The 17,493-nt window shown below is 55.9% G+C and overlaps 1 protein-coding gene across 4 annotated transcripts in view; it reads left to right on the top strand.

The window, feature by feature from the left end:
• Positions 1-17,493, top strand: part of ATP9B (ATPase phospholipid transporting 9B (putative)) — a 206,060-nt gene that overhangs the window by 179,229 nt on the left and 9,338 nt on the right. For all 4 annotated transcript variants that reach the window (XM_081253348.1, XM_081253346.1, XM_081253347.1 and 1 more), the window contains 9 exons: positions 1,355-1,438; positions 1,563-1,733; positions 4,369-4,467; positions 6,373-6,462; positions 9,189-9,333; positions 9,521-9,585; positions 10,145-10,300; positions 10,401-10,465; positions 15,985-16,093. In XM_081253348.1, the coding sequence (XP_081109474.1) occupies positions 1,355-1,438; positions 1,563-1,733; positions 4,369-4,467; positions 6,373-6,462; positions 9,189-9,333; positions 9,521-9,585; positions 10,145-10,300; positions 10,401-10,465; positions 15,985-16,093 (984 nt within the window). The remainder of the gene's footprint in view (positions 1-1,354; positions 1,439-1,562; positions 1,734-4,368; positions 4,468-6,372; positions 6,463-9,188; positions 9,334-9,520; positions 9,586-10,144; positions 10,301-10,400; positions 10,466-15,984; positions 16,094-17,493) is intronic.

Here is a 17,493-nt window from a genome sequence, read left to right on the forward strand (position 1 = left end):
GACGGTATTGGCAATATGAATCAATAGCTCCTTCAGGCACTGGATTTAATCAGGGACATGAATAAATTAAACTCCCTGAAGACCTAGTAAAATGCCATAAAAATTACTTTGGGTCATAATGATGTGCAATTAATTATAAAATCCTTGTTTAATTTATTTAGCTTTATGAGGTCAAATCGATAAATGTCTTGCAACAGACAGATAATGTCAGACTGTTTTTCAGATAACTTTATTAAAAATCCTTTGTGCATTTATTTCCAACACTGTAGTTTCTCCCATCGATAAATCCTTCCACACCCTCCCACCGCAGTCTTTGTTCTTAATACTCTTGTCGTGGGGAAAGCCTTTCACTTTATCCAAAGCCAGCAGGTGCTCAGAGCCTGAGTTTACAGGGGGCTGTTCTGTGTCACAGAAGCTCCCAAGCTGGATTCTTGGGTATCAGCGTGTGTTCCCCAAATACTAAGAAACCAAAGCACACCTACGCGGTCCGTCACGTGGCGGAAAGGGCGCTTTTGTAAAGCCTGCAGCGCGAGCCCGTCCTCTGTGTGGACGCGACGCTCGCGAGCCGAGGCGGCGGTGCCTGGGGGGCAGCCCCTTCCTCTCCGCGCAGGACCCCCTCTTTGCCCCCAGATGTGTGTTTGTTAGAAACGAGACGGAGCTAGGACCGGGGAGCAGGGCGGTATGAAGAGGCACCGCGGCGTCGCCCGCCGGGCCCCAGGATCCACGGGCCGCGGCGAGTGCGGGGCTGGTGTGCAAGCGGGGACCTCTCCGCACACGGCCTGGTGTGTGACAGTGGGAGGCAGATCAGGTCTCCCCGGAGGATTAGAAAGGAACCCCAGAGACTCAGGATGGTTTATCCTGCGGACGTTAAGTGCAGTGAACGAGCTTTGTCAGAGGAAGGTGCCGTTACCCGGAAACGGGGACCTCTGCCCTTGAACGGACGGGGCCGGGCGGGATGGGCGCGCGTGGAAGTGTGTCCCCAGGCCGGGCGCAAGCCCCCTGGTATCGCTGATTCCGAAGGGCGGCGGTTGGATGCTCCGAGTCCCGGCTCCCTTGGTGGCCGTGACGGCCACCTGCACGGCTCGTGGGGCCGTGTCTGTGTCGCGCACACGTGCAGCCCGTCCCGTCCCGTAGTGGGGAGAGAGCCGTGCCCGTTGTCCCCTCCGCATCCCACCTGGCGGGCAGTCGGGGGGCGCAGGGACCCCGGGTCGGGTCGGCCGCGTGGCACGGCGGCTGGGGAGCCGGCCGCTCCCGCCCTCCCACGGGGATGTGGGTCTGGCGGGATGAGCTAGCGGAGGACGTGGCCGCGGCTGCGGGCCGGCCGGGCCGCGTGTGACCTGCCTCTCTCTTCCAGTGCGGCAACATGGCCCGCGAAGGCCTGCGCACCCTCGTGGTGGCCAAGAGGGCGCTGACGGAGGAGCAGTACCAGGACTTCGAGGTGAGCGGCCGGCCTCCTGCCGTGGCCGTGGCCTCGGGGAGACGGTGTGCACGGGGGCAGCGCCACGGGTGTCCCCGCCTCGGCCAGTCCTGCGCGAGTCACAGCACGGCCCTCCTGTCCTCAGAACCGCTACAACCAGGCCAAGCTGAGCATCCACGACAGGACGCTCAAGGTGGCCGCCGTGGTGGAGAGCCTGGAGCGGGAGATGGAGCTGCTGTGCCTGACGGGGGTGGAGGACCAGCTGCAGGCGGACGTGCGGCCCACCCTGGAGATGCTGCGCAACGCGGGCATCAAGGTACCGCGAGGGAGCGGGCGCCCCCTGGAGGTGGAGGGGGTGAGGGCCTAGGTGAGCGGAGGTCTCTGCGTGTCCCGCCCCGGGGGCTGCGCCCGCCCGCCCGCCACCCAGACGCAGCGGCGCTCCCGCCTTCCCGGCGGCCGTCTGTCCTCCTCGGCCGCCTTCCCGGCCGCGGGCGTCCTCACAGCAGCCGGAGGCCTGGCCCGGCCCGAGCTGCTCCCCACGGCAGGCTTCTATCCGCGTGGGGAGGTTCGCCCCGTAGCCCGCACGGTGCGCCCTGCCTGACCAGCTGACCCGCCGTCGTCTTCTAACGGTGTGTCCTCTCCGGGTCCCGGGGAGGTGAGCACGCTGTGCTGTAAGTTTTCGTCCTCAGGAAACTGCCTTCTTGCCTCACTTCCCTGTGCTCCCCCTGAAGCTGAAGTTCAGTTACAGATGGCTGAGAAAATGCATTTCAGTGCTGCCTCGAGGACTGAGAATGAGCGAAGTACAGCTTGCTTTTAGAAGAAACACTTGTGTCTAACTGGAGCACAGGGAGAGAACTGGAGGAAGATGTCAGAAGGCAGAGCCGTGGCCGGCTTCAAATAACAGTACACTCGGCACGTTTTGATGAGGGCACTGTGACGGGCACAGCACGGGGGCCCCTGCCGCCCAGGCCTCTGGGGGGGGGAGATGTCGGAGCCTCCCCACCCGTTCACAGCCGTGGGAGGGGCGGCCGCTGGTGTCTGCGTGAGCTGTCCAGGTGCTAGTCAGAGTGGAAGAGAGCAGTTCAGACCCAGAACTGTGACCCGGTCTAAGCCTGTGCGACCAGAAGCTTGCGTGGAGAAACATGATTGACTAGAGGCAGACGACCCGCTCGTTCCGTTGTGATTGTTCACGAGCTCCCCGTCAGTCTCGCTCTTGGCTGTTGCTGCTGGCTTGTCAGCACAGCCGAGGCATGCGCGTTTCTTGTGTAAAGATTTGGGTGCTTGTGTTAGCGGCTTGCTAAGCTCTGAAGTCAGTAAGACTCGCTGGGGTTCTGCCCTTTTTCCTTTCCATGTTCCGTCAGGAGAAGCAGACTCGTTTGTCCCGTTATAGTTCAAGGATGTGGTTTCAGCCCGTCCTCTGAGCCTGAGAGGTGGCGCTCGGCCAGGCCCACACTTATCCCTGAGTTAGCAGCAGCGGGACTTCTTGTTCTGTGGCGTTAATTGTTCCCAACTTTGTCACGGTGACGTGTCGTCTTCTTAGATCCAGGCTCAGTAAAGTGAATATTAATGTGTAACATAAATAAAAAACACAAACCCTCAGACACTGAAAAGAGCCACAGGTAGATTGTGCCTAAGCAGAGAACCAGTATACCATGTAAGTTTTTTGTTTCCTGTTCCCCAAAATGCATATTTATGTATGATACATATGGTACATCTGAAAAATTCAGATGATAGCGAGAAACTGCTGCTGTTATAGAAAAGATATATAAACCATCCTGTTATGTATAAACTGTCCTGATTTTGCTCTCTTTTCAGTCTAGGGATATTTACACATACAATACGTGCATGTGTTTGATATTTTTAAGTGAAAGTGGTGTTCGGGGGTTCCCTGGTGGCCTAGTGGTTAGGATTCCAGGCTTTCACTGCCGTGGCCCGAGTTCAATTCCTGGTTTGGGAACTAAGATCCCACAAGCCATGTGGCGTGGCCAAAAAAAAATAATAATAACAATAATAATAATAAATAAAAATAAAGTAAAATAAAAGGGCTACATTTAAAAAAAATTTTTTTTTTAAGTGGTGTTATTTGACATGACTTATTTGATACGAAACAACTTTCGGGTTAACTATTGCCCGTTTACCCATTTTGAACTTCAGTTTTCAACCGAAAAACTCACACAAGTGAGAACAAGGATTTCAGGGTCCCCCTAACTCTGCAAGCCCTCAGCCTGTGGTCCTTGGGCCTGTTTGCTTGGCCTGCAAGGCCGTGTAGACGTGGCCTTCTGACACACTCAGACGGCGTCCTCAGCCCCAGCCGCGAGGCTCCTAATCCCCAGTCGTTCACCTGCCTCAGCTCTGCTGCTGTGTCTAAACGTCACTTTGCTCTTACCTGTTTCAGTTAAGCAAGTTGGCAGAGACTTTTATTGTGGTAAAATGTGCATGATGTAAAGTTTACCATCTTCACCATTTTTAAGTGCACGGTGCAGTGGCACTAAGTACATTCACACTGTCGTGTAACAACCAGCACCCTCCACCTGCCCTAACTCTTTATGCTGTAAAACTGAAACTCTGTCCCCGTGAAACGCTGGCTCCCCCTCGCCCTCCCCCAGCCCTGGCACCCACCATCTACTTCCTTTCTCTACGAGTCTGACTCTTCTGGGGACCTCATTCAGGTGGAATCATGCAGTGTTTGTCCTTTTGTGACTGGTTTGTTTCTCTCAGCATGGTTGTTGCAGGTGTCAGAATCCCCTGCCTTTTTTAATATTCATTGTATGGATGGACCACATTTGGTTTCTCCATCATCCATCCATGGACTCATGCGTTGCTTCATGTTTTGGCTGTTGTGAATAGTGATGCTGAAAACACGGATGTGCAAATATCTTTTCAAGGGCAGACACTTTTCATAGATGAACACGTGATAGAGTTGGGGTTCACCAGCTGAAACTGTTTCCTAGATATGGATGCTGACGGGTGATAAACTGGAGACAGCCACGTGCATCGCCAAGAGTTCTCACCTGGTGTCTCGAATGCAGGACACACACATTTTCAGGCCGGTAAGTGTACGTCCACATCACTTTGAATTTTAAATGTTTTGAATTGAAACTTACTGGTTTTGTGAGAATGTATACGCAGGTATTTATTAATTAATAGATACTATTTTAAAAGAGAAGTAAGTTTCTTACTCAATTTATAAAAACATGTTAAAAATAGATTTCTGTTAGTTACATATATTAAATGTGGTCAAAAAGCTGCTTTTGGTAGAGTGAAACAAGGTCTAAATTCAAGAGTATTTTTCTGTTGTACTATTAGAATTATTAACGACTAAATATCTATTTTAAAATAGACATACTGCAGTCATTTTCTGTTCAATTTATAAAAGTGTATTTTGATAAAAAATTACATTAGTCTGGGAATTCCCTGGAGGGCCAGTGGTTAGGACTTGGCACTGTCACTGCCAGGGTCCCAGGTTCCATCCCTGGTCGGGGAACTAAGATCCCATAAGCTGCGCGGTGCAGCCAAAAAAAAAAAAAAAATTACGTTTGTCTATTAGTTAGACACAATACATGTGGTCCAGAAGCTGCTTTTGTGAAACAAGCTTTAAATACAAAGTAGAAATGTGTTTTGAATCTACTACCATCTTCAGATTAAATGATCTTCCTCAATTAGATGAAAGAAAATTAATAGAAATGATCGAAATTTGTGTGTTAACTGTATCTACTAGTTATGATGAAATTTGATTCAAACAAAAAATAAAAGTTTCTTGGGTCTTGACTGATGGCGGCTGAACAGACGTCGTGTGTCTCTGTTCCAAGTGAAGCCCTTGCACCTACAGAAATAGTGATTTGAGTATAATTTACATGTAAATGTAGTTTTATTTCGAAGCATCAGAATCACAAATTAGGCCCTGCAGACTACTATTTGCAATTAAATTATTAATGATTCTGATAAAACTTCAGATCAATTTTTGTTGACTTTGCAGTGTTATAGCCCCACAAATAAAATTTCCACAATAAAACCTACCTATTTAAAGATGAGTCTGGATTGATTAATCTGGACCCATGAAGCTTTTTATTTCAGTCCTGTTATATATCATTTCTTTTATGCCCCATAAAGTCTCCACAGAAAGAATGTCAAAAACTAGTATGTTGGTTTCTGAAATATTTTCATTCAAAAATTAACGATATTTCGAGATTACGACTTGATTTTACTCTTCTCCATCGTTCAATCTTCCAGCTAACTCAGTTTGCTTGAACTAATAGAACAAGTTGAAACCCATGGTAGAGACAACAGAAAACAGTTTTATAAAAGCATTTTGTATCACTTGGCACGTTATGAAAAGAGCCGTCTTTAAATGAAACCTCGACTTTAGGTCATTCCGTCCCTCCCTGCTGTGTGGCCACAAGGAACTCAGCTTCCTCGGGCTGTGATGCTGAGGTGTGTTGACCTGTGACTATGCAGAGCGGCATCCCTGGCGTTAACACTCACCACCACCACCCCGCCCACCGCCCTATGAAAGTAGAGAGACTTTCAGTTCATGGTCGTCATGCTGTCTTACCCGCGTATGTTCAGAAAAGCCAGTTGTCTTTCCCAGCTACGCAAAGGTGCCTGTTAGCTCATGGGGGGCAGTGGTGGGGGGGGCATTTTTCCCCCTTTCTTGACAAGCAGTTCTTCTGTTCACTTCGTCTTACTGTAACTGTGGTACTTGCCCTGCACTTTACAGCGTACATTTCCTGCCTTGAGTTGCCACACGATGGAAAGCAATTCGTATTAAATAAGTAGGTCTTTATTCCCAGCACTGTAGAAGAAATTTGAAAGAGCAGTTTGTTATAGAATTTCCTGTGTAAAGCACCTTCCGGTTTTTAGAAGTGTCTAAAGATCTGTGATTTGTATATCAGGGCTTGTTTGTCTGTGTGACTTAAATAGCATTGTAATTGGGTACTTTTTCCCCTTTTGTGGAGGTAACCAATCGGGGAGAAGCCCATTTGGAGCTGAATGCCTTTCGAAGGAAGCATGACTGTGCACTGGTCATATCCGGGGACTCCTTGGAGGTGAGGCTGGGCCCTGACCAAGCAGGTGTCTGTCTGTCTGTCCTTCTCCCTGGAGATGAGGCTGGGCCCTGTCTGTCTGGTGGACTGTGGGCTTCCTCAGTCAGCTGTGTTTATCAGCCTGTGTTGCCTTCTCCACTGGTTTTGACGTCTCTGCTCACAGCAGTGATGTGTGCGGGTGGAGCCTGAGAAGAGGCCAGGGCCATGTCGCAGTGAGAACTTGGTCCTTAAGGCTCTGGCGCTGGTCTGTCCTGGGCTCGTTCAAAACTCTTCGGGCGCTTGGAGGCCTGCTCTTCGTTCCTGGCGTGGCCGCCTTGGAGCCTGGCTCTGGTAGCCGTGATCTCAGTTTATCCAAACGCGTGTTTCCAGCAGCGGCCCTGGGACCCAGGACCCTCTGCACCTGGAGGCCCCGCGTGGGGCTGGGTGACCCGCTCGGGTCCAGCCCCCTCTCCTCACTCGGTGCCAGGGTCGCAATGGCCGGAGCCGCCGGGTTGGGGGATGTGCTGGGGGCCCCTCCCCCTGCAGCTTTTGCCCGCGGTTCTCTCAGATGTTTCCAGAAGTCTGGGCGGAGCAGCGCAGCCTCTGGTGACCCAGTCAGTGTGGCCACTGAGGCCAGCCTGGCGGGGGCGTGGGCAGGGGGCTGGGGGGGTGGACGGGACGTCAGGAGCAGTGGAGACGGCGCGCTCTCTGTGGCCACGTGTGTGCAGATGGCGCCGTGTCCGGCTGGCTCTCCCGCCTCCTGCATTGCTGGGGCCGCGCGTCCCGACTGTGCAGCTGCTTCCGCGGAGCCACCGGGACTGCGGGGCCTGGACAGTGGGGGCCGACGGCAGCGCTCCTGCCCGCCCGTGCTGGCATGGAGCACTTGGAGGTCGCCCCGTGCTCCACGCCGTGCCGTCCCCACGAGCTGACCCCGGGGGCGCCCCCAGCCTCACTGGTGTTCACTGTGTGTGTGTTGTTTTATAGGCCACGTGGGCCCCTGGCTGCCTGTCCGACTTGCTGGCTCGGCTCCGGCCTCACGTTTGCATTTCTCTGTCTGCACCGCGGCGTCTGCGCGGCTGCCGCGGGCTCCCAAGTTCTGCTCCCGTCCCTCCCGCTGCGTGTGCGGGACCCGGGACCCCTCGCCAGCTCGGCACACCCCCATCCCCGCAGCGCTGTGAACTCACAGTTGGGTCGCCTGTTTCCGTGGTGCCCGGTGCTGTGCGACCTGCCCGCCGGTCTCCCCGGAGCCCGCGGTGTCTGGTCCCCCCCGGGCTGGGCCCTCCATCCGGCCGCTGAGCCGGTCCAGTGCCCGCCGGTCCCGGGCTCCCTGAGCCCCAACTCCTGCCCAGTGCAGCGCCCTCTTGATGGTGCCAAGGAGCGCGGTCCAGTCCCTGTCCACACTTCCTTGGTGCTGGGGGGCAAAGGATGGCTGTCCCCTCCTTCCCAGCTCTGGCGGCCTGAGCGGGGCCTGAGCGGGGCCTGTGCGCGGCCTGAGCCGGGCCTGAGCGGGCCTGAGCGGGGCCTGAGCGGGCCTGAGCGCGGCCTGAGCGCGGCCTGAGCGGGGCCTGAGCGGGGCCTGAGCGGGGCCTGAGCGGGGCCTGAGCGGGGCCTGAGCGGGGCCTGAGCGGGGCTTCGGGCCCCTTTCCTTTCCCGGCTTCTGGCTCTTCGCTCCGCCCCCCGCCCCTCGTCCACTGGGTGAGGCCGGCCTCTCCGGGGCAGAAGGGCTCCGTTCCCCCCCCGGCCCCCCGCCCCCTGGCTGCGGGTGAGGAGGGGTGAGGGGCCTGGGCCTCGCGTGTTCTCGGCTGGTCCCACCGCCGGCTGCAGGTTGCTCACAGCAGCCGAGCCATGTGCACGTGGCTGTCTGCTTTCCAGAGCCCAAAACGTTTTGCAAATTTCCCCTCCGTTCTGGCCCCTCCTTGTAGGTCGATGTCTTTTTTAAAACCTCTCTATAGTTGGGACTTGGGGAGGGAGCAAAAGTAGCTACTTGTGTTAAACACGCTTCTGTGAGTGTGTTTTTATTGAAATCTTTTTGCTGTTTCTGTGCCCCAAATCCACGTGTTGTTCCTGGCAGCCAGTCAGCCCCAGAGAAACCGCAGGTTGGAGAGCACATCCCCGCTCCCCGCCAGCACCCCAGTCCTGCTCCCCAAAGGCAGCGTCCGCTGTTTCTGCTTCTGGGTCCTGCAGTGGTTACTCCCCTCAGCGGGGATACCGTGTCCGTCTGTTTCCTGCTGAGTACCTGCCGTGAACGCGGGTTTTCGCTCACCGCCCAGGTTTTAGGTGGCAGACGGCCTGGGACTACGTCTCGACCCCTTCACGTGGGGCACGGGCGCCCGCACGGGTCCCCTTCAGGCGGATGTGCTGTTGGTGGTAGTTGGCGCCCCGGGGGCTCAGGACCCTCATCTCTGACTCCTGTCCTTCATGCTGGGGTGACTCTCGGGGTGTCCAGCTCAGCAACAGGCCCCCACAGACTTCAGGCAGCTTTGGGGAATTTTTATTTTCCCCACCAAGATGGGGAACTAAGCATCGTCGCTGAGGGTGTTGTGTGCTAGAGACCAAAGACCTTTTCAGCCAACCCCGGAAGGCGGTGCTGGCATCCCCTGAAGGCGGACGAGCTTGTCCAGGGCTTCCCTGGAGCGCTCCTCCCCTCAGTCACGTGAGCCCGGCCCCCGGCCCGCGTGCGGGCTCTGTCCATCCGTCCTCCGTCCGTCCGTCTGTGCCCTGAACCCCGGCCTCGCTCCTGCCGCCCCCAGGTCTGCCTGAAGTACTACGAGCACGAGTTCGTGGAGCTGGCCTGCCAGTGCCCGGCCGTGGTCTGCTGCCGCTGCGCGCCCACGCAGAAGGCCCACATCGTCAAGCTGCTGCAGCAGCACACGGGCAAACGCACGTGTGCCATCGGTGAGCACGGTCGTCCAGGAAGCCGGGGTCCTGAAATGAAACACACGGGGACGTGCGCCCCGTCTCCCTCCCGCCCGCGCGGTGGATTCCCCCTGCCTTCCTGGGTGTTGAAACCCCGTCCGATGGTTGGCGAGGAAAGCCGGCCCCTTGCAGGTTCCCACTTCACGTCTGTGTTCCGTGCTTCCAGGTGACGGAGGGAACGACGTGAGCATGATCCAGGCAGCGGACTGCGGGATCGGGATCGAGGGCAAGGTACGTCTGTCCCTTGTCCCCGCCAGGCCCCTGGTCAGCCCGCTCACACACGTGGCCGGGGGCTGGGGGGAGGCAGACCCACGCGCTGAGGGAGCAGCTCCATGAGGGCAGGTAGAGGACAGGCACGTCCTGCCGGGACTCGGGCGCCTTCCTGGTCCCCGAGCCATGCGGGGCTGTGCCTGGGCCGCTCCCCAGATCCCCGCAACCCTCTCTCAGCCCCACACACACGGCCCGCGCTCGGATGTCCAGGTCTCCCGGCCAGTTGGGAGCTGTGGTCTGCCTCCTGTGCTCACGTGAAAACACCCAGAGAGACCTGGACACAAGCTGGATCCCGGGCCCCTCTGCTTCGTGAATCAGGCCACAGTGCTGAACCCACAGCCGCTCGGCGGGGTGGCAAGTTCAGAGAACTGTCTTGAAGATGCCCCGGTCCCTGCTTAGTTTCCGTGATGCCGTCAGTGCTGGACCGGGTCCTCCCAGGGTGCTGGCGGGCGGCTCCCGGGGCGGGGCCCGCGCTGTGCCCCTGTCCGACCCTGAGCCGGCCCCTCTGCCTTGGTCGCAGGAGGGCCGGCAGGCCTCGCTGGCGGCCGACTTCTCCGTCCCACAGTTCAAGCACATCGGCCGCCTGCTCATGGTGCACGGGCGCAGCAGCTACAAGCGGTCGGCGGCGCTCAGCCAGTTCGTGATGCACCGCGGCCTCATCATCTCCACGATGCAGGTGCGGCGTCCGGACGGGCCGTGCGGGGGCCCCTGGTGCCTCGCGGCCCGCTCGCATATCGGCCGACCGTGAGTAACGGGCGCTGCTCTCCTCCCTCCAGGCCGTGTTTTCCTCCGTCTTCTACTTCGCGTCCGTCCCCCTGTACCAGGGATTCCTCATGGTGGGGTAAGTGGGCCCGTCACGCGCAGACATGGCAGCGGCACGTCGGGAGGGCTTGTAGCCCGGGAACACATGCAGGGGTTTGCTTGCGTGGCTCCCGCACACTCGGCCTGAGGACGAATCGACTGGTGTACGGAGCTGCGAAGTGGGGCACCCAGAGGCAGCACGTGTCCGCTTGTCCCTCCTACGACCCTGCTGTTACGCGTTCTCGTGGAATTTCTGTTTACGTGGGGCAGCGCAGCTGGGTCGGGAACTGTGTCGGAGCCGGGACTTTCTCCATCCCTCGGCGGCATCATGGTGGGGTGGAGGCGGGGGGTGACTGGGTCGCTCCCAGGCTGGGGAGCCCCTTCCTGAAGCCTGTGCCCTCCTGGCCGGACACGGTTAATCCTGATGGCAGCGTGAAGTTGGCAGCAGAGCCTTCGAGAATGGGTGGTGCTGGCACGGGACCTCATATTCCGGGACAGACTCCGTAAGGCCTCCCGGGGTAACGAAGCTCATCCTCAGGGCACCCGCCGGGCAGCTGGGAAGCCCGGCCACAGAGCGACGGCCTGGGGCCCGGGGCGAAGGCTGTGCTCGTTGCGCTGCTGAAGCTGCCAAGCGGGAGGCCTGTGTCAGGCGACAGTAGACCGGAGCTTCCTCTCCTCATCCTTCGTGACCGCACCGGCAGGTGAAGTCAGCGTGGCGGCTGCTGTGCGGTGGACAACCCGCGCGGCTTCTCTCCTCCGCGAAGCCCCTCAGCCGCGGGGCCGGGCCTCTCCACCGCGTGGTAAAGGCGATGGCAGTTAGCACACGTGTCCCGGCGCCGTCCTGAGCGCCCTCCTGTCCCCCCGCATCCCTAGGACATGGGTGCAGCCCCCCGTGTCACAGGGAGAAGAGGGAGGCCCGGCGCCCGGAGGGGCTGCGTGCCCTCTCCCGGCCTCAGCGTCTTCCCAGGTCGGCGGAGGACAAGCCCGCGGGTTATCGCACCCCGTGGAGCCCAGTTCAAGGGCACCGTTACATGCGTGTCGCCTGGCGGCTCCCTGAACCCTGAGAATCCCAGGGATTTCAGCGAGAGGCATCGGGGGCGTCGGGGGCGCGACGTGGGCTGATTTCAGGGCGAAGCTGGGCGGGCGAGGTCCCGTCGCGAGTGATGGGGCTCCCTCGGCCTCCCGTCCTGTGTCCTGCCCTCCTCCCCCCGGGCCAAGGGCGTCCGCTGCCTCCGCACACCCGTGTCTCCAGAGTGGACGTCAGAGCGAACTGGGGACCTGGTGGGACCTGCTCTGGGGGTGTCTGGGGGCACAGGGCAGGCGGGAGGGGCGGTGGGAGGCTGGCGAGGGGTGGGCCGAGCCTGGGGTGTGGGCGCAGGTGAGCTTTCCAGGAAGAGGGAGCCCTGGGGCGGGTGCTTGTGCCCCGAAGAGGACAGGGCGCTGAGCTCAGCAGCGGGGGGCCGGGGCAGTGGCAGGGGTGTGCGGTGAAGGTGCCGCTCTCCTGCCACGTGGATGCATCCCTGAACACCCAGCCTGCCACCCAGGAGCTGCAGGGGCTGGACCCCGGTCCCCCTCGCCCCGGTTCTCCATCGTTTCTCCCCTCCTCCCCTGGCTCCTGTGTGGCTTGAGCTGTTGAACAGGTTAGGTTCTTGTGGAAATTAGAGCGTATCCTTCCCCACGGAACTCATGCAGACCCTTCCTGGGTCCCTGGAGGCGGAGGGGAAGCACTGCCCCTCCCCCGCCCCCAGGCCCAGGTCAGGATAAAGGCTCCACCGTGACTGGCTTCGGGCTGGGCCATGAGCGGGTTCGGGCAGCCTGCTGTTAATCGCAGCAGGAGTTCCTAGAGTCCTTCAAAGAGAGGGAAAAGCCTAAAGGTACAGAAAGCTACAAATTTTGTTACATTTTTCCGTTGGTTGCTTAAGTCTTTGCAATAATTATCACATTAATTACTCTAAATAGCACAGAAGTTGCACAGTAATGCTGGTGACGTCTTGAGTTTGTCCAGTGCATTTCTTCCTTGGAGGCCAAAGAAAAGCATAACCATTCTCACTTTCCATTTTTCAAAGTATGGATATGAAACTTTAAAAGGAAATTTTAAGGGGCAGTGGTGATTACTCCTTAAATAATAACTGCCTGAGTTCATGAAATTACAACTCTAGGCCTGATTTCATTTCCCGTATGCAGCCTGAGCCCTGTCAGCATAAGCACGCATTATTTTTAAAGCTCCTATTTATTATCAGACTTCACTGAAAGTTTTTTTTAAAGTTTCTCTGCATGTCCACCACTGAAATGAGGCACCTGTAATTCTCTGAAGCATTAGTTCCTTGGATTTGGCAGGAATGGAGGGAGATGCTTCTAAGTTAAGCTTCTTCAAAAATAAATAATAAAATAGTTTTGCCCTCACCTAGAAAACAAATATAAAGAACTGGGCGGGAAGCAATGTGGTGTTTTTATCAAATAAAATCTAACCAGACCAAATTACTGACCTTCCATGATGGAATAGCTGGCTCTAGAAACTACAGGACAGTTGATAGAATTCCGTTCCACCTATGTACGGTTTTTATCCGAGTTCATTTCATTAGCTTTCTAGGGACTGGTGACCCAGGTGAGGCCCACCGGCACTGCTGGTTACTTCACGGAAGGAAGCTCGTGCCGAGGCCACCCCGGTGCCCCCTGGAGCCGACCTGGCGGCACGTGGCCCACTCCCCTCCCTTAGCCTGCACTTGCGTCTGCCCACATACCTGAGGTCCTGGGAGGGGCTGTGCCCTCCCTCCACACGCCCCCCTTGGCAGGTCCTTTGGGGAAGCACCGTGCATCCTGGCCCCACTTAGCGTTCACGGGCGTCTGCACATCCAGGGTTCTGCGAGACCCGCTCCACGTGGTCGAGCCAAACCCCTCCTTTGCCCGACAGCTGCCGACGTCCCGTGTTCAGGCAGCATCCTTGGAGACACGCAGGTCTGCTCTAGCTGAGGTGTCCCTCTCATGATGGCCCCAGCTCCCAGGAGACACCCCCGGGACATCACAGGTTCGCATCCTCGCAGGGGACTTCAGCGGGGAGCCTGAGGATGCACGTGAGAAAACTGCCAGGTGCCGTCTTCACGGGGTGCCAGGAGGACACGTGACATCTGAGGAAGAGTCCTGAGCTGCAGGCAGGGAGCGTGAGCGAGTGATTGAGGAGGTGGGCTCGCAGCCTGTCACCGAGGGGCACCACGGAGCAACAGGAAATGCCCTGTCCCCCCAGCCCACGCGACTGGAAGACAGGGTGAGGTACAGGGAGAAGCTGTTTTCGGACCGTGGACACCAGGCAGCAGGCACTGATGCCAGAGACAAGGGAAGCTGGCAGAATTCACAGGTGGAAATCCCTGGAACCTTGGGGGGTAAAGATTCCTTAGGCACAAAATGCGTGAACTGTTACAGGAGAAATGGACAAGATGGACTTCATCAAAATTAAGTCTTCGCTCTTCTAAAGACAATATTAATCAAATGAAAAGGCAGGCTGGGAAACAGTCTTTTCAGTATGTATATCTGATAAGAGCTCTGTACCCAGAATGTTTCATCATCTCCAAATAACTCAGTTTTTTAAGAAAAGGCTGAAGATTTGAATGTACATCGCAAAAGAAGATGTAAGAATAGCCAACAAGCACAAGAAAATATATCAACATCATTAGTTACAGGAAATGGAAATTTTAACCCCACTTAGAGGCCAGGTTAAGACAGACCTCACTCAGTGTCAGCAGGAAGCTGGGGCTCCCGGGACTTACAGCTCCTGGCCGGAGCGCACAATGGTGAAACGAACCCAGAAGACAAGTTGGTCGGTTTTTCATACGACTAAGCATACGGCCCAGCGACCCTCCCCTCCGAAGCCTGCTCCTCCTCTATTTGCTGTGAGATCCACCATACCACGTCCCTACCGCCCCGGGGAGGGCGCGAAGGCTCAGCCAGGGAAGCAGCAGAGGCGAGGTCCCTGTGGGCCTGCAGGTGGCCCAGCCTGGGGGCTGATGGGGGGATGGGGTCTGCGCTGGGACCTGGAGGAAACCACCCAGTCGCCCGCTGGAAACTGCCCTCAGCAGAATCAACTGATAAAAGGGGTGGTGATGATGTTTGTGATTTGGTTGAAAAGCCGGAGGAGTTCCTGGCACAACAACAAGGGTTCTCATCGAGGCTCTTTACGAAAATAGAGGCTCCTCGGGCCTGCGCTGTGACACTCGTGAATCCCGGTGCAGGAGGGTCACTGGGCCGGGTGCACATGCAGCTTGGTCTTCGTGCGTCATCTGGCTCCGGGAGATGTGGGCCGGGTTCTGCCTGGGTTCCTTGGCCCCTTCAGCCCCCTGAGTCCTAAGGGGACTAACAACAGCAATTAGAGATTTAGAGGAAAGTAAAGAGCATGTGCTTGTTGAACCTGATGCAGAAGTTAGAGGTTGAACCTGTAGGTAGAGAATCTGGAGCCATCAAAGTGCAGGCTGACACTGGACGGCGGACCGGAGACTTGAGCAGGGGACTCGGGGACGTGGGGACGGCAGATGGGCCCGTGACGAGGCGGTCAGTGTCATCAACCACCAGGAAATGCTTATTTTAACCACAGTGCGCTGCCCCTCCACGCCTCTCAGAATGGCTAAAACACCTGTGACAACACCAAACTATGGTGAGGATTCAGCATCCGGATCCCTCACACATGCTGGCAGGGATGTAAACTGGTGCAGCCGCTCTGGAAAGCAGTTTGGCAGTTCCTTATAAAACTAAAAATACAGCTGCCCTATGACCCAGTGCCTGAACTTGTGGACATACAATCGATTGCAGGTGGCACCCGTGTCTGAAATAAGTGCAACTTACTTTTACAGAAAACCTGTGCAGTGGATGTTGATAGCAGCTTTATTTGTAATAACCGGACACTGGGAACGACCCAGATGCACTTCAAAGAATGACCGGGGTGCAGAGCTGCTCTGTCCGCAACCACGAACACTCCTCAGCAACCAGAGGACGGCCTGTCGTATGGCCACACCTGGGTGAACCTCCAGGGACTGGGCTGAACGAGAAGCCGAACCCCAGGGTCACCTGCGTGCATGTGTGGTGCGTGCGTGTCACCTTGAAGTGACAAAAGTTATAAGATGGAGGACAGTTGCCAGGGGTTCAGAGGGGCTGGGAGAGAAGCAGGCTTCAGGGGGCCCTGGTGGGCTTGGATGCTGTGTCTGGACCATGTCGGTGTCGGCGTCCCCCTGGAGATTGGCTGCGGTTTTGGAGATGCTGCCTCTGGGGAAAGCTGGTTAAAGGGTCCCCGTGACCTCTCTGTGTTACTTCTGATAACTGTACTCACTTCTGCAGTGATCTCAAAATAAAAGCTTTAATTAAAAAAAGAAAAAAAAAAGGATCCTGCTGCCTGTCAGCATTTGTGGCTTGTAGACCTTGCTGCTGTACTGTGGGTAAGTATTCAGTTTTAGGACAAGTCGTGCTTGGTTGCCAACTTGTTCTTGTTCTGTTTAGGGTCTGACCTTTGGCCTCTGGTTCAGAGGTGTGCTCCTGGTGCTGCCGGGTCCCCTGTGTAACCTCCCTGCTCTCCTCCAGGTATGCGACGGTCTACACCATGTTCCCTGTCTTCTCCCTGGTGCTGGACCAAGACGTGAAGCCCGAGATGGCAATGCTGTACCCAGAGCTGTACAAAGACCTCACCAAGGTGCGGCCCCAGTTAGGCATCAAAGGGGAAAACGGCGTTTGCTCGAATGTTTGCAGTGCAGCTCTGATATTACGCGTAGAATGATAATTGCGAAGGGTGCTCATAACCGTTTGGGGATTTAGAACCGTGGCCGAGGGCTCCCTCCTTCTGGGTTAAGGGTGCTTTGGGCGGGGGCTCCCGGTCAGCATTGCGCAGTGGGCGGGGCCGGCTCCCTCTCCACCTGGAGCAGGCCCGGCGTTCAAGCCGGTAGGGACCTGGAGCCCTGACCGGAGCCCCTCTGAATGCCCACATCTCCTCCGGCCGTGGGCTTCAGAATCTTGTCTGAAAGGGATCTGCAGTGTGTTTCTGTCCCTGAGACCCGCGCTGTTGTCACGGTGATGCTACTAAGGTAGAAGTCCACTTCCCGGAGCTGCGCAGGCTTCATTCACGCAGCCCAGAACTGCTCTGGGACGGTTAAACATCCCTGAAAGAAGTTTTAAATTTATCATGTTTTTTTATGAAAGCGAAAGCGTATCTCCGTAGCATAGAAAACATGGTCCACTGGGTGGAAGACATGCCCAGCTCCCCACACACAAACCATGGTGACCTCAGAACCTTCCAGCACTGATTGACATATATGCACTAATATGTATAAAATAGATAACTAATAAGCACCTGCTGTATAAAAAATAAATTAATTTAATTTAATTTAAAAAAAAGAACCTTCCAACACTGAGAACAAAGTCCACGGACCCCCAATTAAATTTAGGTTTACCGTTGATAACCTGAAGTCACCAGCTCTGATTTTTAAAGCGGTAGCCGTACGTTGTAACGGAGAAAGAATCAGATTAGGCATTAACAGGTAGACTCGCCCAGCTAACCTCTAACCAGTCCCATTGGTGTTGGGTAAGTCACGTAAATCTTTGGATTTGATGGCGTTATTGTAAGAATTTGATGAGATTAAGATTTTTTTAAATTTTATTTTATTTATTTTGGCTGTGTTGGGTCTTTGTTGCTGCGGTCAGGCTTCCTCTAGTTGCGTCGAGTGGGGGCTCCTCTTTGTTGCTGCACGTGGGCTTCTCATTGCAGTGGCTTCTCATTGCGGAGCCGGGCTCTAGGCGCATGGGCTTCAGTAGTTGTGGCACGTGGGCTCAGTAGTTGTGGCTCATGGGCTCTAGAGCACAAGCTTAGTAGTTGTGGTGCACGGGCTTAGTTGCTCCGCGGCATGTGGGATCTTCCCGGACCAGGATTGAACCCGTATCCCCTGCCTTGGCAGGCGGATTCTTGACCACTGCACCACCAGGGAAATCTGAGATTAAGATTTTTTAAATCCATTGAAAAAAATAGAAAATGCCTGTATTACTTCTATAATCAGGGCAAAAATAAAGCTAGCTCAACAATGTAGTATAAAATAAGATAAA

Source organism: Mesoplodon bidens, assembly GCF_964165515.1.
Source record: "Mesoplodon bidens genome assembly, chromosome: 13".
Taxonomy (NCBI): domain Eukaryota; kingdom Metazoa; phylum Chordata; class Mammalia; order Artiodactyla; family Ziphiidae; genus Mesoplodon; species Mesoplodon bidens.